Here is a 26,202-nt window from a genome sequence, read left to right on the forward strand (position 1 = left end):
CTCAAAGGGCACGTATTGATTTTTTTTATCTGTCTCTCTCTCTATCTCTCTCTCTCTCTTCCTGATCCTGACAGAGGGGGTGTGAGCTGCCGCCTTCAACAGCTTTGTACCGGAGGTGCTTCGCATACTTAAAAGCCCTATTGATTTTTTTTTTTGACTGCTTGCTTTGCACTCCTTTGAAAAGGAAGATATGTTTGCATTCTTTTAATTGTGAGACAGAACTGTCATCTCTGTCTTGTCATGGAGCACAGTTTAAACTTTTGAAAAAGAGACAAATGTTTGTTTGCAGTGTTTGAATAACGTTCCTGTCTCTCTACAACCTCCTGTGTTTCTGCGCAAATCTGTGACCCAAGCATGACATTCTACAAATAACCATATAAACATATGGTTTCTACTTCGCGGATTTTCCTATTTCGCGGGTGGCTCTGGAACGCAACCCCCGCGATGGAGGAGGGATTACTGTATACAGCAAACCCAAAAAAGAAAATTAGCACACTGAGGCTATATCTACACTACTACATCTAAATTTAAAAACATGATTTTTATATGAAAACAATTTCCATCCATGCTATTGTTTTCAAATTGTTTGCGAAAGTATAACTGCCCATGCTAAAACAACCAAAAATGCTTATGATATAAATGTTCGAATACACTGGGCATGCGTATGTGTATTGGACGAAAAATTATTTGCCTTTTACGCATGACTGCAACATTCAAGTTTAGGTGCAAACAGGCTGGCACCACAACAAGCGCCTTGGAAAGCAACTCCTCTATGATCGCTATGTTGAAAGGAGTATGGTTTTCTTTTGCGAATACTGAAAATCAGGGAATGAGGCTGTAATGAGCAAACTCCAATCAGGGAAAGACTATATAATAAGCACCAACAAATCAGAATATGATTAGAGACTGCAGTTGCAAAACTTCTCTTAACCACTCACATTGCAACATAACCAAACAGCAACAAAAGTGAACAGTTAAAGAGCTTTGAATTATTAAAATGAAACAACTAGCTCATTCAGCAAGGTTATTTGAGGCCTTATGGGAGCTTGTGTAATTTGTTTAATGTACGAAATGAACATTTCATTGCATGCTCAAATTTGAAATTTTGTTGGCAAAGCAACTCGTGTTTAAATTCTGCCAAAGTCTGGCTATACATACTGAGGCCAATTTTTATTTATTACCAATAATAAAAAGTGAATCCATGCAGAAATACAGCAAATTCATATTCACATTTGCCATGAATAAAGAACGCTCTTTTTGGAGCCTTTCTCTGTTGAAGTTCTGCTGCCGTGACACATATTATGCTGACCATATTTCAAGGTAACTGGTGCTTACTTTCAGAAGTTTGCATAAATAAAGATTATGGATATGTAAGCAACAGGTGACGACATCAATAGTGAAAGATGGGTGCAAAAGCAACAGAGTAATACAAAGGAAGATCAGGAGCCCTTAAGGGTAATTTATACCTTGGAGAATTATACATCTAATGAAGAATTTTGTTGTTTTCTTGATCAACAATAAAGTGTTCTGTTTGGAATAAACAGCTAGAACAATGTTTGAATAATTAAATTAAGAGAGCTGTATTAACTCTATGTGACTGTTTTCTCTTTTATTCATATGGAATAATGTTTAAAATTGACAAAATACTTCACCACTTCTCAAAATCCTGCATAAACATATTTGGACTTTATCACTTTTCTTAATAAATCTCAATCATGATGGATTTAGTATTCAATAAGTAATTCTTTTGTTAACTGTTAAGTTCACAATAAATACTTACTGCACATTTACAGACAATAGTAAGACACTTGTTTATTCAGTTAATCAGAAGGTCAAACAAACATAAGCAGCGTCTATTGGCATGAAAAAAAGCAAGTGTTTGTGAAGTCTTTGTAATTTTCTGGTTTTTGGCACAAATACCTCCTAACATATAATGTAACCTACCTCTGATTTGCAATAACTGAGAAAGACAGTCTGGTTCAAAGTAATCTGAACTCATCTCTCACTCCTAACCATCATTACAAATTAATAATAATGCAGCAATTATTGTTAGTTGTACTTCTTACACAAATCACAGATTGATTTTTCCATTCCGTCTTTCATCTGATTGGTGGTTCTTAAGCACTTTGCTGTATTGGACAGCAACTGTTCCTGATGGGCGAGCTTATTCTGCAATCTTGAAATTTCATTTTTCTTACTTGCATTCTATGGGGCACAGAAATTAAACAGTGATAAAAGTTAACCTAAGTAAAAAGCATGTAATAAAAGCAGATTGTACACACACACATACATGAAGGTTTATTTTCAATTGCTTTAAAAGTTTAAATTAAACATAACATTATAAACATTGTTAAGCTGGAATGTGTCACCTATCCATCCTTCTATTGTTTTAAATGTTTACATAGTTCAGAGTCAAAGGTAGCTGGTCTCTATTGTGAAAAGCACTGGGTGCAATGCCAGTCAATCACAAGGCTCACTCTTGGACATATCCACATACACTCATAACCATTTAAACTCTACAAATAAACGAGATACAGAAGCCTTTGGGATGTGTGTGGATTCATGGGTATTTGGGACATGGAGAGAAACTACAACCTCCGTACTGATAATGCCCAGGCTGGGATTTGACCATAGGCTTCTGGAGCTGTGAGGCACTCACAAACCAGAATGACATAGCACCTCCCTGGAGTAAGCTATTCTACAAACCCAATTCCAAAAGAGTTGGGATGCTGTGTAAAATGCAAAAAAAAAACACAATGCATTGCTTTTTTTATTTACCTACATTTTTTTAAATTTTATTTACATTTTACACAGCTTCCCAATGTTTTTGGAATTGGGGTTGTACAATAAAAACATTTCAAAATATGTTGCGCTCTCTCAATGAAAACAAATATTTTTCCATCAAGCATGTTAATTTTCAAATTTTCTCTGCATCACATTAATCATACTTTGAATGGAATATCTGTCTTTGAAATAAAACTTAAAAAAAAAAGATAGCAATGAAGCAGACCTGTTCAAACTGGATGTGGCTTAAAACATTAGATGGCAATGAAACTCTCCACAACAGCTTCAGTAAACGACTTGCTTCTTCCAAAATCTGCTGCATTGTAGTAACATTTGAGGAGAAACCTTTCATGAAACGTTGCTCATGCATCTGAAAAACAGAAGTGTCACTACTGTTAACCATAACTCAAGCATAAATAATGCATCAATTCAATTGCATTTCATCATATAAATTATGAATAATGGAATTTTATTTCTGCATTTAATCAAAATACTACTCAAAAGCATGGTCTTTGTTAATAAGCAACATTATAGATAATAAAATGTTAACTTAACCACTGGCATATCTCACTAATTTGTTTCCAGCTATTGTGGTGCACCAAATGCATACTTTTTGAACTAAGGATTTTAGCAAAGAACAGATGAATGTGAATACATCATACCTTTGACTCTCCCCCTTGCTTTAAAATTGTATGGAAGAATTGCTGCAGATCACGATCCATGCCATGAGTTAAGATTTTTCCCTCAGAAATCTGTTTCTGCAGTGCACTGTAGTCTTCAATCAAACCAAGCACATGTCGACCATTTCTATCAGCCCATAAATGATGCCCAGGCACAAGACGGGAAGGGGGGCATACAGTGCTGTCTGCAGAGCTATCAGAATGCTGTGAAGAGCATTCAACATCCTCCCTTATTCGAGACACAGCTTCTGTATTATTGAAAGAGAATGGAATGCAAGGTGCACTTAGGGATAACACAATTATTATGCTTCTATCAGTATAGACACACACAAAACTGAGATCCACATTAAGACAAGTATAAGAAAAGTAATCTGAATTTCTCTCTCTCTGTTATTTATATACAGTATATACAAGCGTTACCTGGTAGGTAACCACTCATACAATCAGATTTTGATTCAGACTACGAATGCCGTGAATGTAATTACCCCAATCTACATGCTGTCAAATGAATGAACCACAGGCCGTGGCGCAACATTAGGGGCTTCGCCTCTAGCGCTGACGTCCGAGGTTCGATTCCCATAAGGGAGTGCAGTGAGTGTGTACGCCTGATGAGCCCAGAATTAGGGCGAAACACGTGTCGCGTATTCTTTGCATTATTTGACAGTAAACTATTTCAACTATATATATACTAGGGGGCTCCGCCCCCTGCTCGCTTCGCTCGCCAACCCCTGGCGTTGGGACATGAGAAAGAGTCAGATGTATGAATTAGATATAGAATAGTGTGCAGCTTTGGATGATGCCCATAGAAATAACAAATAGAGTGTTTGTCATATATTAATGTTTTATTGGAATATTTCTTTGTATACAACATTAGCAGTAAAGATGGTGTCTTGTCCTTGAATGAGTCTTCCTTGGCATGGATTATTTATAATTTTAACTTTAACGTCAGATGAACGGCGAACACGTGAGAAGGCAACATAAAGTTGTCCATGTCCAAAAACGGGTTCAGAGAGGTAGATGGCAACCTTGTCCATGGTTTGTCCTTGTGATTTGTTGATGGTCATGGCAAATGCAGGTTTAATGGGGAACTGTCGGCGTTTCAATGTAAAAGGTAATTCTAGCTCAGAACTTGTAAGGTCAATTCTAGGAATGAGAACAGTATTGTTAGCATGTGATCCTGTAAGAACTGTCGCTTGAATAACATTGCGTGTCATGGTGTTGACGACTAACCGTGTGACACTGGATAAACCCTGTTTTGTGTTAAGGTTTCTTAATAGCATGATTATTGTTCCGTTTTTAAGGGCAAGGTCGTGTTGTGGTAATCCGGCAGGGTTAATAGTGTTCAAATATTCTAAGGGGAAATTTATATGTTCATTGTCGTCATCAGAGTCAACTTTGTCTGAGCTTAGAAAGATCTGTGTCTTTCCAGGAAGTAATGAAATGACTTGGTTATTAATGTGATTAACATTAATATTTTTTGGACATAATATAGTGCGTTGTGTTAACAGGGGTATTTGGTCTAATGTGATTGCTGTTCCAAATATCTGTTTTACTAAGTCGTCTGAGATAAAGGATTGTGGAATGGAAATAATATCTGGGTGAAGTCCATCTGTATTTGTGAGTGTACCATTTCCCAGTTGTATTAGCCAACTGTTATATTCTGGATCTGGACATCGCATGTTTTGTACCAACTGTATTGTTTTAAAGCAATGCCAATTGTCTGCGTATTTTAAGGTGGACTGAACAATAGCTGAGCGCATGGCATGTGGAACAATAGCTAAGCATTGTCTAAAATCTCCTCCTAATAAAAGAACTTTTCCTCCAAAGGGAATATTATTATTCATCAACGTTTGTAGAAGTTTATCAATGGTGTTGAGTAAGTGACTGGATGCCATTGTACATTCATCAATAATTATCAGTTTTGCAAGACGGATGTCTCGGGCATTGCTACTGTGAATGTTCATAGTGGATACTGATGTCTCTGTGATTGGGACCGGTATTTTGAATATTGAGTGACATGTACGACCATTTATTAACAGATTTGCTGCCACTCCGGAGGATTGCAGTCACTGTTAATATGTTTCCTTTTCTGCAGTTGAACGGTTAATAGTGCTTTATTGTAAGGAGATCCACCTATGCTGACACCTATGCTGTCTAGTGTGAAGGTGTTGACGTTCACTTTAGAATATGTGGCTTTGGGTGTCACTTCTTATGGATGTGTGTTTGTTGGGGGGGGGGTGGGGGGGTGGTGAGGATTGTTGTTGCGCGAGCGTCTTCTTTCTTTTTGTGTTCCTGTGTCTTGTTTGAATCCCCCTCTTTGTGTGTGTCCCGTCCGTTGCTTGTAGGGTCTGTGGGGTGGGCTTCGCTCGCCAACCCCTGGTGTTGGGAATGACAAAGAGCGTGATGTATGAATGAGATATAGAATAGTGTGACGGTGTAGATGATGCAAATAGAAATCAAACAATAAAGTGTGTGGCGCAGTGTAAAGGTTTATTCGAAAATTTCTTTGTACACGCCGTTTAAGTGTAAAAGGTAATTCCAGGTCAGAACTTGTAAGGTCATTTAAGATGGTTATTGTTGTGATCAGAGTCAAGTTTGTCAGAGATTAGAAAGAGTTGTGTCTCTCCAGGAAGTAATGGAATGACTTGGGTATTAATGTTTTCCATATTAATATTTTTTGGACATAATATAGTGCGTTGTGTTAAAAGGGGCATTTGGTCTAATGAGATTGCTGTTCCAAATGTCTCTGTAACTAAGTCGTCGCAGATAAAGGCTTGAGGAATTGTAATAATATGTGGCTGAAGTCCAGCTGTATTGGTGAGTGTACCATCTCTCAGTTGTAATAAGCAATTGTTATGATCTGGTTCTGGACATCGTATCTTTTTTACTAACTGTATCTTTTGAAAGCAATGCCAATTGTCTGCATATTTTAAGGTGCACTGAACAATAGCTGAGTGCATGGCATCTGGAAGAATAGCTAATCACTGTCTAAAATCTCCTCCTCATAAAAGTACCTTTCCTTCAAATCGAATATTATTATTCATAAACGTTTGTAGAAGTTTATGAATGGTCTTGAGTAAATGACTTCATGCCATTGAACATTCATCAATAAACAACATTTTTTCAAGACGGATGTCACGTGCAGTGCCACCGTTAATGTTCATAGTGGATACCGATTTGTAGAATCTAATGTAGTTGATAAAGATTTAACTTTCAGGTACATCGTCAGTTGTAAGCTTCTGTAGATATTCAGTATATGAATGTAAAGAAGGCAGTCTAATTTGACCCTTTTGACAACAACGTGTAAATGTATAACTTGTATTGCCAGTTGTTTCTTCAGGGAAGTGAACTGAATGACAATGATTGCAAATGACATTCATTAATCCGAATGAATTTTCCTGGTGTATGTTTTCCTTGTGCCGTTTGAGAGGCGCGTTGTTGCATGTGTAGTATTTGGGACGTGTTGTTTTGGAGCTGTAATCGATTTGCCTGTGCTGTGTGAGAAGCCCATTGTAGCCTTCGCTGCCATTAACGTATGTCTGAGACGGGAGGTGTTTCGTTTTGAATCCGTGCCTGTTGCGATGCAACACTTTGATTGATAGATTGCGTAATGTGGATCTAGGATGTAGATTTGTGCATATTTGCGTTGTTGATTTGTTTCAGGGTGCACTGTTCCAATGCGATGCAGTATTTGTGCACATATGCGAAAGCAGTATGGTCCATTGCCTTTTGGTGGCCTGATATTTACTCCGGTATATGCAAAAGCAAATGAACTATTGTAGGATCTAATGCAGTTCATAAAGTTTTTACTTTTAGGTACATCGTTAGTTAGAAGCTTTAGTTGAGCTTTGCGTTTTTGGAGTCGAGACATTTTTTCTTATGGATGTGTGGGGGGGATCGTTGTTGCGCGAGCGTTTTGTTTCTTTTTGTGTTCCTGTGTCTTGTTTGAATCCCCCTCTTTGTGTGTGTCCCGTCCCTTGCTTGTAGGGTCTGTGGGGTGGTTTTTGTGTTCTTTTTTTTGGTCTTCCATGGGCTTGTTGAATCCCCCTCTTGGTGTGTGTCCCGTCCCGTGCCTGTAGGGTGGGGGGGGTATGGTCGTGCCTTGCTATTGTGCGCTCGTCTGTCCTTTTTTTTTTTGGTGTGTTTAGTTTCGTGTGCAATGTGTTTCGTGCTTTCCCCTCGTTTGAGTACTCTTTCCCCTCGTTTGAGTACTCTTTTATGTGCCTTTTCCTTATTTTGGTGCTTGTTGAGCCTCATTTTTGTGACTCCTTTCTGTATGTGCTCACTCCTGTTTTCTGTGCTCTTGTCGGACTCTTTTTGCGCCTGCGTCTCTCGCGGCCCCTCATCCGCCTCTCTCCCCCTCTTTGTGTGTCCCGTCCCTTGCTTGTAGGGTCTGTGGGGTGGTTTTGTGTTCTTTTTTTTGGTCTTCCATGGGCTTGTTGAATCCCCCTCTTGGTGTGTGTCCCGTCCCGTGCCTGTGGGGTGGGGGGGGTGTGGTCGTGCCTTGCTATTGTGCGCTCGTCTGTTCTTTTTTTTTTTGGTGTGTTTAGTTTCGTGTGCAATGTGTTTCGTGCTTTCCCCTCGTTTGAGTACTCTTTAATGTTTTTTTTCCTTATTTTGGTGCTTGTTGAGCCTCATTTTTGTGACTCCTTTCTGTATGTGCTCACTCCTGTTTTCTGTGCTCTTGTCGGACTCTTTTTGCGCCTGCGTCTCTCGCGGACCCTCATCCGCCTCTCTCGCCCTCTTTTGTCCGCCTTTCTCGGGTCCTCAGCCGACTCTCGCGGACTGTTTGTTGCGCCGGCGCAGTACGTCTTTTTGCAGCTACGGCCCATGGCCGGATGTGCCTGTGTCCATCATCCGGTTTAGCATTCTCGGTTAGTAATATGGATATATACAGTGGTGTGAAAAACTATTTGCCCCCTTCCTGATTTCTTATTCTTTTGCATGTTTGTCACACAAAATGTTTCTGATCATCAAACACATTTAACCATTAGTCAAATATAACACAAGTAAACACAAAATGCAGTTTTTAAATGATGGTGTTTATTATTTAGGGAGAAAAAAAATCCAAACCTACATGGCCCTGTGTGAAAAAGTAATTGCCCCCTTGTTAAAAAATAACCTAGCTGTGGTGTATCACACCTGAGTTCAATTTCCGTAGCCACCCCCAGGCCTGATTACTGCCACACCTGTTTCAATCAAGAAATCACTTAAATAGGAGCTGCCTGACACAGAGAAGTAGACCAAAAGCACCTCAAAAGCTAGACATCATGCCAAGATCCAAAGAAATTCAGGAACAAATGAGAACAGAAGTAATTGAGATCTATCAGTCTGGTAAAGGTTATAAAGCCATTTCTAAAGCTTTGGGACTCCAGCGAACCACAGTGAGAGCCATTATCCACAAATGGCAAAAACATGGAACAGTGGTGAACCTTCCCAGGAGTGGCCGGCCGACCAAAATTACCCCAAGAGCGCAGAGACGACTCATCCGAGAGGTCACAAAAGACCCCAGGACAACGTCTAAAGAACTGCAGGCCTCACTTGCCTCAATTAAGGTCAGTGTTCACGACTCCACCATAAGAAAGAGACTGGGCAAAAACGGCCTGCATGGCAGATTTCCAAGACGCAAACCACTGTTAAGCAAAAAGAACATTAGGGCTCGTCTCAATTTTGCTAAGAAACATCTCAATGATTGCCAAGACTTTTGGGAAAATACCTTGTGGACTGATGAGACAAAAGTTGAACTTTTTGGAAGGCAAATGTCCCGTTACATCTGGCGTAAAAGGAACACAGCATTTCAGAAAAAAGAACATCATACCAACAGTAAAATATGGTGGTGGTAGTGTGATGGTCTGGGGTTGTTTTGCTACTTCAGGACCTGGAAGGCTTGCTGTTATAGATGGAACCATGAATTTTACTGTCTACCAAAAAATCCTGAAGGAGAATGTCCGGCCATCTGTTCGTCAACTCAAGCTGAAGCGATCTTGGGTGCTGCAACAGGACAATGACCCAAAACACACCAGCAAATCCACCTCTGAATGGCTGAAGAAAAACAAAATGAAGACTTTGGAGTGGCCTAGTCAAAGTCCTGACCTGAATCCAATTGAGATGCTATAGCATGACCTTAAAAAGGCAGTTCATGCTAGAAAACCCTCAAATAAAGCTGAATTACAACAATTTTGCAAAGATGAGTGGGCCAAAATTCCTCCAGAGCGCTGTAAAAGACTCATTGCAAGTTATCGCAAACGCTTGATTGCAGTTATTGCTGCTAAGGGTGGCCCAACCAGTTATTAGGTTCAGGGGGGCAATTACTTTTTCACACAGGGCCATGTAGGTTTGGATTTTTTTTTCTCCCTAAATAATAAAAACCACCATTTACAAACTGCATTTTGTGTTTACTTGTGTTATATTTGACTAATGGTTAAATGTGTTTGATGATCAGAAACATTTTGTGTGACAAACATGCAAAAGAATAAGAAATCAGGAAGGGGGCAAATAGTTTTTCACACCACTGTATATATATATATATATATATATATATATATATATATATACACACACACACACACATATAGTATATATATACACACACACACACACACACAGTAGACCCCCACAAAGTTGCGGTTCAGAGTTCGCGGTCTCAGTCGTTCACAGACTTTTCCTTAGAACCGAACTAATAATTGTTAGCAGAAACTGAAAATATCCTCCACATTTTTTATGGCTTTTTTCATGGCAATACTGTACTGTAGAGAGAACACAAAGCAAACGTAGAGGAAAACACGGCTTGGGATGGTGAAAGTAGCCAATCCAAGAGTGTTATTCATTTCTCCTTACCGCTGATTGGCAACTGCCCTGTGATGCATCTCCGGCAGATGCAGCCCAGTATTCCCACATCATAACAGTTTACCGTGTGTAGCTATCTCGAGTGTTTCGTTTTGTTCTTCTTAAAGCCCTAAGATGCCGCCCAAACGCCCTGCACCTTCTAAGGCATCTGGCAATGAATCTAAGCACCAGAATAAGTGTAAGACACTCCAGGAGAAGGCTGAACTACTGGATTTGCTCAGGGAAATAAAACATTATGCCGCAGTAGCCACCCAAGGAGCTGTAAATCCTCTGTTTTGCTGTGCAGTCATTATCTTCATTACATTACTTCATCATACTGCACAGCTAATTCATCATTATCTTCAATCAATATCATTCATTACTGGTGAGTACTCATACATTTTAATTTAATTTAATAAAAATACAGTATTACGTATTTACCCTACTTATACCAAAGAAAAGGACAACACATACCAAAGAAAACGTGCTTGCATGATTTACAGTAAATATAGGGGTAACATCGATATTTTACATTCTAGCACTGTGGGAGACATAGCAGTACAGTACTATACAGCATATGGGTTTACCTTTACATTATTTTTTTTTTAGGGTAATGTATTAAGCGGAGTTCGAAATGAAATTAAAGTGTTTTGGGGGAATATTTAGGGTTTAAAGTATAAAAATAAGCATTTTTTTTGACCACATCCAAAATTCCAGGTTTTTCACAATTCGTGGGTGCTCTAGGAACGTAACCCCTGCGAATTTTGGGGATTGTCTGTGTGTATATATATATTGTCACACGCGCGCGATTAGGGAGCCGCGTAAGGACCCAAAATGTGACGTGAAGCTGTATGTCAGAAGGGAATGGCGGGGTACTAACCTCTCTCTCTTTATCTCTGCAGAAAGAAGGACGCACCACCGGCATGAATCTCCCTGAATACATGAAACCATAACAACACTTCCGCCTGCCCTCTGTCGCTCCCCGATGACGTCAACAATCCCAGCATCCATCACGGTTCCTTCCCAGCAATCCGTTCTCCTATTTCCGTTCCCTCCTGATAAATGTTCCCCTCTCCGCCATCTTGGCGGCTGTGTTATGAATGCCAAATTGTGAGATCTTTTGTTTGTAAAAATTAATATTTCATTACAGTATACGGGGCCGGAAACCCCAAACCTTTATGCTCTGTGACTCATTCTTTTACTATCTATCTATCTATCTATATATATATATATATATATATATATATATATATATATATATATTTTGTTGTGATGTGAAATTTTGCATACAAGTTGATAAATATTTTGTATGTCTTTATTTGTAATTTAGGCAAAGCAATGTAATATTAGTGTTACATTAGTGAGAAGCATTCATGTTTACCCCTGCCTTTTAGGAATGAGTCTCTTTGAATTTTACAACGGAGTTGGGGGGGGGAAGTGCCTTAAACAAGTTTGGCTAATGTTTCTCTGAAGTCTCTCAATCAACCCCCATAGGAAAGTCAGGCTGCCTAACTGGCAAACTTTAGCTCAACAAATGGTTTTGGGGGCAGGTGTGAAGGTGTTCTATTCCCCCAATGGTCTCAAATATGGCTGTTTGGAAGTGGCTTGTATCAGAAGCCTTTAAGTACTATGACGCCCTATTGGCTCTAGGGGTTGGACAGAAAATCTATAAATTTGCTCACTCCCTCACTCTCTCTCTTACTAATATCTGATTAAGGAGCATCTCACACCATGAACTGAAAAAGACAACACAATGAAGAGCACAGCTCGGCAGCCATATTGAGACAGGCAATGCAGCCTGTCCTGAAGAAAGCTGACCACAAATGATGCCTTAACTAGAGACATTTTTAAGTAACTACAAGTCTGTGTGCCACCTGAAACTACACATCACCATTTAATCATGGTGTATGGCTGCCAATATTCAAATGTTTGCATATTGTTATTATTTATGAATATTATCAATAATACATTTTTTAAATTGTAACTTAACTTCTGTTTGTCTTTTACTATAACTAATTGCCTGAGGCTATAAATGTAGAAGGGAAGGTGGGGAGAAGTTATATTCTATAATACCTTATAAACAGTGGTAAGTCTGGGAGATTTGAGGCATTCCGACAAAGGCTACATATTAATAATATATTATATATATATATATATATATATATATATATATATATATATACACACACACACACACACACACACACACACACACACACACACACACAGTAGAGTCTCGCTTATCCGACGCCCCACCGTAAAAAAAAACAAAAAAAAAAAAACAATCGGCAACAAGAACTGCAAGTTGTGAGCAAGAGCGTAGTCTATTTTTTGTTGCTCCCAACTCTACCGCAGGAAATTACAGTGGAACCTCGGTTTGCGAGCATAATTCTTTCCGGAAACGTGCTCGCAGTCCAAAGCACTGGTACTGTATATCAAAGCAAATTTCCCCATAAGAAATAATGGAAACTCAGATGATTCGTTCCACAACCCAAAACTATTCACATAAAAATGATTAATACAAAATATAAAGTAAAAATACATAAAACAAATTAACCTGCACTTTACCTTTGAAAAGAATCATGGCTGGTGTGAGTGAGTTTCTAAACTCTTGTGGGATTCCACCCAACGGGACGACACACGGAAGAGCGTCCCAAAGCAATCGCAGTCTACCAGCACTGTATCAGTTTGCCGTAAAAGCGAATCCAAAAAGATCGCGGGCATGATATAAGCACCTGCCGTCGAACGGTGATACAAGGAACATTATAAATGCGCAGGGCATAGTATTACTTGGCCATGGCCCTGCCTGACTGCTGTGTCTGTGTATAGGAGAGTGGTAGATCCCGCTACAATAAATAACCGCGCTGTTGCTGTTTCAAGCTGAATAAAGCTGGTGTTGCTAAAGTACCGAGACTCAGCTTCGTGTTTTCGGGTGCAAGACGGAGACTCGCACGTCACAGCACAAACACACACACACACACATGCACCCAGTCACAATGCTGTAGAGTAAACAGTATACGCTCACACGGATGTTGACTATATGAGTGACAGAGTTAAGGCTCTAGAAACTGCAAATAAATACATTGAGCAACAAGAAGCAGCTACAGGAATTGACATAATGATGCTGCAAAGATGGCGAAACTTGACAGCGAAGAAACGGCACTCGTCAGAAAAGCAGACTACGATCAAGAATTTCTTTAAATCAACACAGGACTGAACTTTTTACGTATAGTACATACTGTATTTAACTTCAGACAATTCTGTAACTGTAAGTTCATTTTTTTCAGTTAATGTTTTCTGTTGTTTTGTTGTAAAACATGATTATTAGGTTCGTAATGTGTAAAATTATAACATAGTTTGACGTTTAATAGGCTTTTTCTTAACACCTCCCATTAATCTGACATTTTTGCTTATCCAACGTTGTGCCAGCCCGTTTATGTCGGATAAGGGAGACTCTACCGTATGTGTTTTTATATATACACACCCCTATACACGCACACACGTGCTATACATAAACACACACACAAAGTAGCCCGACTGGCCCTAAAATGACACATTACACATGATACTTAGTTTTAATGATTCAAGTTAAGTACTAATATTCAACTAAAAGTTCTAAGGTATAGACTAAAACAGAAAATATAATAAATCATATTTACAAGGGCAAGCACCTTACATTGTATGCTAATTAAAAATCAACTACTATTTCTTCAGTTTAAATCAATAGGTGAATTGAAGGTTGGTTAAAAGACACACAGATAAGAGTCAAAATTTCTATGTGAAGTTGTCAATTCCAACTTTTAAAAGATAAACCTTCTTCTTCTTTTGGCTGCTCCTGTTAGGGGTTGCCACAGCAGATCATCTCTTTCCATATCTTCCTGTCCTCTACATCTTGCTCTGTCACACCCATCACCTGCATGTCATCTCTCACCACATCAATAAACCTTCTCTTAGGCCTTCCTCTTTTTCTCTTGCCTGGCAGCTCTATCCTTAGCATCCTTCTCCCAATATACCCAACATCTCTCCTCTGCACATGTCCAAACCAACGCAATCTCGCCTCTCTGACTTTGTCTCCCAACCGTCCAACCTGAGCCGTCCCTCTAATGTACTCATTTCTAATCCTGTCCATCCTCGTCACACCCAATGCAAATCTTAGCATCTTTAACTCTGCCACCTCTATTACAAATTAAAATTTGTGACAATATAAAAAAATAATTAAAATCCAAATTATACACATGTTGTGCTAATGAAAGACACTTTTAAACACGTTTACATGTCTAAAAAGTGTTTACTTCTTCATAAATTCTCACAAATATAATAACAAAATAGCATATAAGTGAATTATTTAAGTCAAAGCTTACTGTTACGTTCATGGAGTACAGTAAAATTCTTATTTGCATGCTTTTATAAAATAATGCAGTTTTATTGTGCTTATTCAACAGAAGTTTTATAAAACTACAAGGCACTTTATCAGTTAACCAAAGATTTTAAGTTGTCCAGTATACAAAAATAAACATTTAATTCTACAGTCTCAATCAAAAACTAACCTGAAGTACAATGAAATGATTTTGGAATATCTTGGTGAGGAACAGGTCTGCTATGTATTAATGACTCTCTCTCAAAAGACAGGTTGTGATGTATGTTTTCCAAGTCATTATGAACAGAAGATTGAGAAATATCTAAGAAAGCAAATTGAAAAAAAAAAAAACATGTTTTGAAGGCATACAAAGAATTGCAAACAAGTACTACTATGTTTATATGCATACTGTACCACCTGCACTTCAGAACTGGTAATCCCTCTTGAAGATAAGAATGTTTGGTCGTAGCCAGTACTTGGATGGAAGACCATCTAGGACAGCGGTTCTCAAACTTTTGTATTTCATGCCCCCCCTTTTCTACCTGGAATAATTCTGCACCCCCTGCATAATATAAGATAGATGAGAATAACCCATGATACAACTAACAAAAGTATGATACTTGTGCGGTGTCGCGATATCCTATCATTTTTACTTCCATAAGATTTGCATGTGTTCGGCTAACTTCAATGACATATTTGCAATTTATTTTTTTTAAAGTGCTTTAATAACTGTTAAAATGCCTTGTGTGGTTTTTGTTAGTAATTCTAATCCCAAAAACAAAGAATAAATTATTTATTCTTATTTAATTATTTTTTTTATGTAAAGAAACGATTAAATAGGTTTTAATTTAAAAAAATCTTGTAAACAAGGACACCGCTGAAGTCAATCTGCGCGAGACGAACATATTTTCGTCCGACAAATAGTATACCGCTGTTAGTTTTATTATGAAAATAACCCAATACGCAGTAAATTATTTAACTCAATTTGGCAATATTGGCTACGCTGCCAATGTGGTGCAGTCACGCCGCATTATCACCTGATCTACTGTTACCCAAATGTTCGCGACAGATACCGATACGTCTCGCACTTTAAAGCAGGCACATATTAGTCATTAGATCTATGCCTTAGAAATGTTTTATTTTAATTTTAGTTATAATGCATTCGTTGTGATTATATGCTTGCAAATGTAAATTTGAAATAAAAATGTAAAAAATTAATTTTGATGTCTTGTTCATTTATTCGACACCCCAAACCCCCCCCCCCCCCCGGCATGCTCCTGGTGTTGGTAGGGCCATTAGGAGGATCTTACCCAATGCCCCGTGAAGTAACGGGGACAGTGGGCTGTTGTCCTTTGGATAACACACAAAACCGAGGTTGTGACACTCAGTAATCATAAAAGATCCTACTCGGAACGAGTAGGGTGCATCCCAATGTCCAGGCTAAATTGCCTACCACACCCTTGTGCATTTTGCCTCCTTAATCATCCCTTGGCTCTAACTGCCTCTCTCTCTCTCACCCCCTTCACTATATCCAGGTGGATGCTACACAGAGGTTGAAGTTGCTCCCCATGTTTACAAACATGGTCAAATTTGTTGGTACCCCTCCATGAAAAAACAAAAAAAAAACACAATTTTCTCTGAACTAACTAGAAACTGACAAAAGTAATTGGCACCCATTAGAGTTTTTTTTCCATATTTAATAAAAATCATACTTTGCTTTAGAGTTTTGACTCAACAGAATAGTTAATTGTAATGGACAAAAATGATGAGACCTTTAAAGGTTGTTGAACGACCATTAGAGGCAATCACTGCAAACAAGTGATTCTTGTACAGTAGCACTTTGTGAGACTGATCAGCAGGTTGTTTAGCCCATTTGTCTTGAGCAAACTGCTCCTGTTTTGTCAGGTTTGAAGGGGAATTTCTCCAGACTGCATGTCTCAATTCTTTACTTAGATGTTTAATAGGTTTCAAATCAGGGATTAATGAAGGCCACTTCAGAATAGTCCTGTGTTATTTTTCTTAGCCATTCTTAGATTCTTTTAATTGTTTTGGCTCATTATCCTGTTGTAGGATCCATGTGACTGTGACTGAGACACAGCTTTGACAATGGCCAGTAAAATTCACTCCTGAATGTCTTGATAGTCTTGAGATTTCATTGTTCCCTGTACAAACACAAGACACACTGTGCCAGATGCAGCAAAACATCCCTAAAACCTAACCAAGCATCCTCCTTGTTTCACAGTAGGTATGGTGTTTTCTTTGAAAGCTTCATTTATCCATCTGTAGATATTGAACTGATTTGACTTTCCAACAAGCTTCAGTTTTGACTCATCTATTCAAATGATATTCTCGCTGAAACATTGTGGCTTGTCAATAAGCATTTTAGCAAATTTGTCTTTTTTTTTTCTTTCAACTGTGAAGTCCTCCTGGGTCTTCTTCCATTGAGCCCACTGTCACTCAAAAAGCGACAGATGGTGTGATCAGATACTGATGGACCTTGACTTTGGAGATCAGCTAATTATCTCTTTGGAAATTGTCCTTTGTTTTTTGTCTACCATTCTCACTGTCCTTCTGTCCATTCTGGGGTCAATTTCTTCTTGGTGTCGCGTCCAGGGAGGTTAGCCACCTTCAATTTCTTAATAATATATGCAACTGTTGTAACAGGAATATCATGCTGTTTGTAGATGGTCTTCTAGCCTTGGTCTTTAACATGCTTGTATAGAATTGTCTTTCTGATCTCCTCACACAACTGTCTACTGTGTTTTCTCTAGTTTATGTTCAGTGTTGGACACCAAACAGCAGAGTGACTACATTTCTCCATTTAAACAGATTGAATGACAGATTGCATTATTAGAGACATGTGATACTAATTAAAGAAAAGAGCTAGTTTGAAATTTAATTATTTATGATCTTTTCTAGCAGTACCAACAAATGTGTCCAGGCCATTTTAGAATATATTTGTAGAATAAGCACTACTTCATCTCGCTCCACACTTGCTTAGCTTTATTTAATGACATATCAAAGGTATGCAGGTATACAAGGGACAACTGTTTTTCATTTTAAACTTTTCAGGAGGCATACAGCAGCTTTTTAAAGAGCTGTAAAGGTATCAACAAATTTGTTCACATCTGTATATATAAATATAATTCTTTTTGAACTTCTGGATCAATGCATTTGCAACTATTTTATTTTTCAGTGGGCTAAAATTCTATTATTTATTAATTTCATAGAGACATTTCAGATATACCAAAGCATTATGTCAAAATATGAGAGTAAAACAGAGTAAAAGTTTTTATTTATTTCACTGAGTAAGGTAGAGATATGAATGAATAGAAAATGAGGGAAATAAATAAAATGCAAGGAAATAGTATTAATTGAAAATGCTGAACCATTTAATAATAAAATTGCACTTTTTAAACATTGTCAGTTTACTCACTTCAGACCTAATTCTGCTCATATATATATATATATATATATATATATATATATATATATATATATATATATATACATATACACACACACACACATATACTGTATACATATACACACACATATATATATATATATATATATATATATATATATATATATATATATATAAATAAATAAAAGTAATGCAGTCGTTAAAGGCTTTAAAAAGCACTTGTTTCAAGATGTAAGCAAAGTATTAATTTCAAAAGAACAGTTTAATATGGTGCATAAAACATATGCCAAAACAGAATCTCACAAGAAATATGTTTGGAGTCCTACAGATTACAATTAATTATATTTCCTATATACTTTCATGTAAAACATTGATTTGCCACATTATAAATTTAAGCAAACGTTTAGTGTAAATATGTATTTCCTAGTTGATGAGGAATACCACGATACTAAATTTACAATGTTAATACATTCACCTTAATAGGAGGAAGTGTGCGTCTATCTGGACGCCAATAGATGGCATATCACAAGCATTAATACTGCTTTAACGAACTCAATACCAAATGGCATATAACAGACATATACATTGCACAGTGCACTAAAAACATTAATGCTGTGGTATATGTTGATTACTTAGATTTCAACTCATTTTAGACAGGTAGCACAGCTAGTTAATATTAAACCCACCTCTATGTGCTCCAGTCTCTGAATGCTTATGTTGTGCTCCAAGCAGGTAGTTAATATTTATTGTAGAAGCTGATCCCTCATTTTTCCTTTGCTCTCTAAGCAGCTGTTCTTCAAGCTTCTGTCTCAAGGCATTATTTGTCTGAATACTCCTCTCAAGCTGTATTCTCAGATGCCTCATTTCAGATAATAATTCATTCAAGTCAAACTGGCCTGGATTTTTCATGAATGCATCCTGGTTTTGCTCCAAAGGAATATCTGAAGGTAGAATTCATAAAATAAGATAATAACTAATATTTAAATGTGTTCTGCATATCTCTTTCAAATTTTGGTAAATCCATTCTTGTCAAATATAGAATAGTATTTTTAAAGAAAAATGTGTCAAAAATAATTTGAATATACTTTTAATATACCTTAAAGGTCTATTAATCGGCTCAGAACTGTACCACTGCAGCACTTTTGTAAAAAACCAAGCAGAATATAAATCAAATAATTTAATATCAAAATACAAGGCCAATAATCAAGCTTATTTGAAAACAACTAAGGTAGTTTTAGTGAGATTTTTATAAATATTTTAATAGCACACATGCAATAAAGGTTTCATTGTATAATCTCAATCTTTTCAGAATTCAATTTACAATGAGTAATATTAATATCCTGCAAAAAAAAAAAAATGTCCCTAAACACTAAATACAGTAGATTCACAAGAAATTATTGACATAGCATTGTAAAAATCTAATTTGTCACGAGTATATGAAAAATAGAAAAAACATGTTAGGCAAGAATACTTTAGTAATATGAGCAAGATTAGCAAACAATGTAAAAAAATTGCATTGTTGTCTAATTTATCATATCTGTACTAAGATATGTTTGGGTTTAGAATTCAAGAATAGCACAGTAATTAATATTGTTTAGGAAGGTGCCAACAGTATATACCACATTCACTACAATTACAATAACATTTCACAACAAATCACCAACAATCCAAGTAAACAGAAGTTTGAGGAGTTACTTACCGTTGCTTTTCCCACCTTGGACCTTTAGCTGCTCATATACTTGCAACTCTACGCGTAGAGACTGTAAGAGGTGCTGGTTGTCGGCAAGCTGCTGCTGTTGCATATTTATTTCTCTCTGCAATCTAAAGTAATCATAAATTATATTAGTAACTGATATGATATTTAGCATTATTATGAAAAAAAGAATTGCAATGCTTTCCTAATACATGCAGGGAACAGACATTCATCTGTAATCTCTAGGGCACGTACTGCTCAATAAAGTTTACAGACTTAGCATTTCTAATTCTTACAGCAGAAAATCTGAAAATTTTACTTCACAAATAAAATTACTAATGGCTTGTCACCTAGTTGCAAAAGAATTGAAACAAATGTTAAAACGTATAGAAATGTTACACATACCTATTGATTTCATTCCGGCTATGATAAAGAACATCCTTTAGATGTTTATTCTCTTCAGTGCTGTTGTCTGCTTTGTTTTTTAAATACATGTTTTCCTTCTTCAAACGTTCATATTCATTGCGTACATGTTCCAATTTAGCATTTTTCTTTGCAAGAGACTCTTTCAGTTTTTCGTTCTCTTTCTGTTTATCTGTGTAAATTTTCATCAACCAGATATTGTGAAATTTAAACCTTAAAATATGTAAGCTAAATTATATTCTCTATTAAACATTAAATATAAATGTGAAAACTATTTAATTCATGAAGTCTCATCCAGTCAAGTCCTGGCTGTTTTGCTGATCTGATATCAAATTACTCTAATGCATAAATTTACTATTAACTACTTACAATTAAAAGCTGAATTTATTTAAAAATCTCAAAATAATATTCCTGTCAAAATGGACAGAAGCAACACAAAGTATACTAGATATGATGCTTACCTCACACGTTATAAATTAAGTCTACTAGCTATAATGCTTACTTCACACGGTAGAATTAGGTGAATTGCAAATACTAAGGACAAAGCAATGGAGGAAGCTACAGAGTTTAGTATCACTTCTATAAATGTGTGTTGTAAGCTTCAAAAATTTAAAGAGATATCAATGTCTAAGTTAATCATAACATGTAACATTTTAGTGCTCTATGACTCTGTGGGAACTTCTGGACAACAGAATAAATGTAAGTACTTGAAACAATTCTCCTCCTTTAAAAAGAGAGTCGCATATTATTCTTTTGTTTCATAGACATGCTCTGTTCCACATGTAAACTGATACATTTATAACAGACACTACGTATTAGTTTACCTCTTGATCCAACTGTTAATTGTTCTTTCAAAGCCTGGTTTTGTACCCAAAGAAAGTTGATTTCCTTTGTCAACTGATTTTGCTCCTCTGAATCATGAATAAAAATATTTGTAGAAGCTAAATAAAATAAAATAAAATATGGTACAATACATTTAATATGTCAATGCTAGAGAGAATTTAAAACAAGTTTAAAAAAGGTTTTCATCTGGCAAAAAAGTTAAATGAAATAACTACAGTATTTCAAAATTGCATCCTTTTCAAGGTTGGTTGCGGTTTTGGGCCAGGGCTGACAAGACAGGCTTTAGCTCTTCTTGACTTATGATCAAATGCATGAAAATAAGCCTCATGTTCATAAAAATAACAGTGATTTTCATCCGTATGACATATCATCCATCCATCCATCCATCCATTTTCCAACCCGCTGAATCTGAACACAGGGTCACGGAGATCTGCTGGAGCCAATCCCAGCCAACACAGGGCACAAGGCAGGAACCAATCCTGGGCAGGGTGCCAACCCACCGCAGATGACATATCATGAACTTGTTAAAACAGTTTTACACAATATACATTTCAGTACTACTGGGACTGGTGCACCCTCTCCTCATGACCCTGAACCTGACAGGAAAACTGGATCAAACTCTACACTTTATATCTGTTAATTATTAAGTAAACAGTTATTGTTGACTCTTTATTACAGAATACATTACACATCATGTATTTCAGTGGTTCTCAAACTGTGGGGCGGGCACCCCTAGAGGGGCGCGAAGATGTGAAAAAAACAAAACAAGAATTAAAAATATGAAAAATACATCTATTGAAACCAAAACAAATTTACTTAAACTACATTCTGATACTAGAAAAATAAATATAGAGTTAGATAAATTTCAATAAAAGTTAAGTAGGTATAATAAAATATGCATCTATGATATATCATTAATTAAAAAAGAACAAATTGGTATTAGTGGGCTCCTTCAAAAAAACAGGGGGGGTGCAATTAAAACTTATGAAAACTCGGGTTGCAAATACTTAAAGGTTGAGAAACGGTGATGTAATTGATCTAGAACACAGTGAAAGATATTTATGTGCATTATCAAAAAAGCAATACTTAAATTTTGGCTAAGTCACCTATGATTTATAACCTACAGTGGGAAAGTAGCCCAGTGGGAAGTGTGTAACTCTAGTTAGATTTGAATATCAACATAATTATCGTTTTTGTGGTTTTACAACATTTTTCCCACAATTCTTTGTTGGAATATCGCTAGGTACTTCTTTACTTTTTGTCCACATTCCATACAGTTGAGGTTAAGGACTCTAAAATGGCCCTTTATATATGTGCTTTGTTCTGTATGTAATGTGTGCATGGGCTTTTCAGTAGACTAATATATTATCCAGGATTGGTTCTTGTTGAATGCACAGTGCTGCAAGAAGAGGCACCACTTTGTGATCCTGAACTGGATGAAACATGTTACAATAATGGATGAATCAACTTATAACCTTTGAAAACAATATTTAAAGATATATTCTGATTCATTTCATAGTAATTCAACAATACAAATTATATGCTCATAAGAATAAAAGTAAAAAATGTAAAAACTATTAATAAAATAAAATCCTTACCCAGACTGGGCTCTGCTTCTGCTAACCTACGTTCTAATTGCTCTTGTAATCTATCATTAGTCTTGATGGATTCTTCCAAACGTTGCCTTAGCTTGCGTATTTCTTGAAGATGTTCTGCAATTAGATCTAGACATTCAAAAGAGTATGACCTAGTAAATGATCTTATTAAATCATAATACAGGACATTATTATAAAAGATCACTGTATACATTTTTCTGAAAAGAAAATATGAACAATGGTGGTTTAATTAAATTCATTGAAAATAAAACCACTGTCAGTCTACAGTGACAAAATGGAGAAAGGAAAATTTCTTTCAGTGATTAGGGAGACAGTACGAACCATTATTAATAATAGCATTAGCCTCAAACATCTGTTATTTGTTAGTGGTAAAAGAAAATAATTATTTAACCACTAATAAATGAGAACAGTGATAGATACAGAGAAAAATCTCTAAGACTGGTGAAAACATTTTAGATGTACACAAGTTAAAATTAAATACCGGCTAATTAAAGAAATTCATAAATATTTTAAAACAAAACAGGTTATTTTGAAAGCAATAGGCTACTAGTGGGCTAGCTCGTCTTCCACTTATATAGAGTCATTATGGTAAAGTAAACTAATACCAAGTTATGAAATTAATGCTCTTTTAAGAATCAGGAGATTAACTTTTTTTTTTCAAAAGAGTTTCTAAATGTTAATAATTTAATAATAGTGCAAGAAACAAATTATAAAGAGTATAGTCTATAAAAAAAAACTTTAATTATTAATCAACCATTTCTGAAACGGTTACATAGAAGCAAGAAACTTTACATTAAATATACTGCTCAAAAAAATTAAGGGAACACTTAATCATCACAGTCTAACACAAAGTCAATTAAGCTCGAGGGAACGGTTTTGCAGATGGTGGCCACAATATTACTCTCTCCTTATCCTTTCCGACTGATTCTAGTCTAGTTTTGCATTTTGCTAGTGTCCTTGTCACTACTGGTAGCATGGTAGCAGACGAATCAGGTTGCACAGGCAGTACAGCTCCTCCAGAATGGTACATCCATATGTGCCATTGAAAGATGGTTTGCTGTGTCTCCAAGCACAGCCTTAAGAGCATAGAGGAGATACCAGGACACTATACCAGGCCATTACATGAGAAGAGCTGGACAGGGCCATAGAAGGGTATGACTCAGCAGCAGGATCGGTATCTGCTACTGTACTCTGTACGAGGAGGAACAGAAGGAACACTTCCAGAGCCCTACAAAACAACCTCCAGCTGGCTACTGGTGTGCATGTTTCTGAACAAACTGCCAGAAACAGACTCCATGAAAGTGGCATGAGGGCCCGATGTCCTCTAGTGAGACCTGTGCTCACAGCTCATCACTGTGCAGCTCAATTGCCATTTGCCAGAGAATACCACAATTGGAAGCTCCGCCATCGGCGCCCTCTTCTTTTCACAGATGAGAGCAAGTTCACACTGAGCATCTTACAGATGTGAAAGAGTCTGGAGATGCTGTGGTGAACATTATGCAGCCTGCAGCATGACCGGTTTGGCGTGGGTCAGTCGTGGTCTAGGGAAGCATGTCCTTAGAGGGATCATGTGCTAGGCAACAGTAGCCTGACTGCTGTTAGGTATTGGTCTGAGAGTATCTCTGAGGATTTCATCCCTTATGCTGGTGCAGTGAACCCTGGCTTTCTCCTGGTGCAGAAAATGCCCGGCTTTATGTGGCCAAAGAGTGTAAGCTGTTCCAGGATGACAAAGGCATTGATGCCATTGACTGGCCTGCATGTTCCCCAGACCTGAATCCAATTGAGAATCCCTGGGACGTTATTTATTGGTTTCATTCAATGCCACCAAGTAGTGCCACAGACTGTTCAGGTGGTCACTGATGCAGGTCCAGGAGCAGATACCCCAAGACACCATCCATCACCACCATCTGCTGTCTCATCAGTAGCATGCCCAGATGTCAGGAGTGCATACAGGCATTTGAGGGCCATACACACTACTGAGTCACATTATGAGTTGCCGTGCAGAAATTCACGCCAGCTGGATCAGCCTGTGATTTCAATTTTTGACTTTGATTTTTGGTGTGATGTTGAATCCAGCCCTCAATAAGTTGGCAATTTTGGTGTCTATTGATCGTTGTTACATAATTTTGTTCTCAACGAATTACACTGTATTACTCAGTAAAGATTTTACACTTCAATATTTCGTTCATCGAGATCCGATGTATGATCTGAGTGTTCCCTTAATTTTTTTGAGCAGTGTATATGAAGGTGATACAACAGTTGGTAATGAAGTACTGATAAATGTTCCAAATGTGAAATTGTGATATATAATAGATAATCACTGTAGACATATTTAAGAAGGCGTCATTTACATATTTGACTTTCTTAATATATTTGTGTTGCAAATTATGCAAACCGCTACAACTCATTTTCTACATTCAATTTCACAGATTCATTTTGCATGTCACTTGGAACATAGTCTAAGATATTTTGTAAGAAATAATCTGCAGCTGAAAATTAGCTGACTTACCCATATTCATTGCACCTGAACAATTACATTTAGTTTCCCTCATTTGTTCATTCTGCTCATTAGCAGCTGGGCTACTATTATTACATTTAGGGGAGAAATAGCCTTCATGTCCACTGGTAATTATTGAACGGTGAAGATCCAGTTCACTTCTCAGTGTTTCATTGAGCTCTTCAGTATTTTTTAGTTTTTCTGTAAGCAAGTTATTCTGTCTTTGCAGTACATATGGAGAGGGCAAGCTTTCATTCAGAACCTGTTGTCTGCTTGCTGGACTAGTATGTGAAATTAAAGAAACATGTGCTTCCTCATCTGTGGGGGGAAAAAAGTTAATTTTCTTTATTTGCAAACACATTCACTTATGTTGCTGTCAAGAATAATCAACATTCTCCAAATATATCAAAAACAAATGGAATGTGCATTATTAAAGAGGTATATTCTTAATTCTCAGGTGTAATGCAGTTTTCCATTCCATTCGAGACTTGCACTCAATTAGACTCGTTTTATTCAAACATGCTGTTATTTCCCATTTTCTACATTTATTGTTTAAAGATGAAAATTACCAATAGGGTTTATACACTTTTTAAACATAATTCATGCATTTTAAAAATATAAAGATGAATTTCTTTTTCTAATTATTCTTGATATATTTTTGCTCTCATACACTATATGGTCAAAAGTTTGTGGACACCTGACCATCACACCTATATGAGGTTGTTGGACATCCCATTCCAAAACTATGGGTATTGATATGGATTTGGCCTCCTTTTCTGGCTATAACAGCCTCGACTCTTCTGGGAAGGCTTTCCACAAGATTCTGGAGTGTGTCTGTGGGATGTTGTACCTATTCAGGCAAGAGAGGCTTTGTGAAATCAGGTACTGATGGACCAGAAGATCTGGCTAGCAATCGGCATTCCATTTCCTCTCAAAGGTGTTTAACAGGATTGAGATCAGGGCTTTGTTCAGACTACTTGAGTTCCTTCAAGTTTTTATGGACCTGGCTTTATGCACGGATATGATAGAACAGAAAAGGACCTTCACAAAAACTGGT

General features: G+C 37.0%; 1 protein-coding gene across 1 annotated transcript in view; it reads right to left on the reverse strand.

The window, feature by feature from the left end:
• cdk5rap2 (CDK5 regulatory subunit associated protein 2) overlaps nucleotides 1-26,202 on the reverse strand; it is a 120,495-nt gene that overhangs the window by 14,510 nt on the left and 79,783 nt on the right. The window contains 10 exon segments of the mRNA XM_051931778.1: nucleotides 2,067-2,205; nucleotides 3,011-3,154; nucleotides 3,447-3,712; nucleotides 14,837-14,968; nucleotides 18,760-19,014; nucleotides 19,773-19,894; nucleotides 20,172-20,361; nucleotides 21,014-21,130; nucleotides 22,631-22,756; nucleotides 25,158-25,463. Coding sequence (XP_051787738.1) covers nucleotides 2,067-2,205; nucleotides 3,011-3,154; nucleotides 3,447-3,712; nucleotides 14,837-14,968; nucleotides 18,760-19,014; nucleotides 19,773-19,894; nucleotides 20,172-20,361; nucleotides 21,014-21,130; nucleotides 22,631-22,756; nucleotides 25,158-25,463 — 1,797 coding nt within the window.

This window comes from Erpetoichthys calabaricus, chromosome 9 (assembly GCF_900747795.2).
Source record: "Erpetoichthys calabaricus chromosome 9, fErpCal1.3, whole genome shotgun sequence".
NCBI classification, from domain to species: Eukaryota; Metazoa; Chordata; class Cladistia; order Polypteriformes; family Polypteridae; genus Erpetoichthys; species Erpetoichthys calabaricus.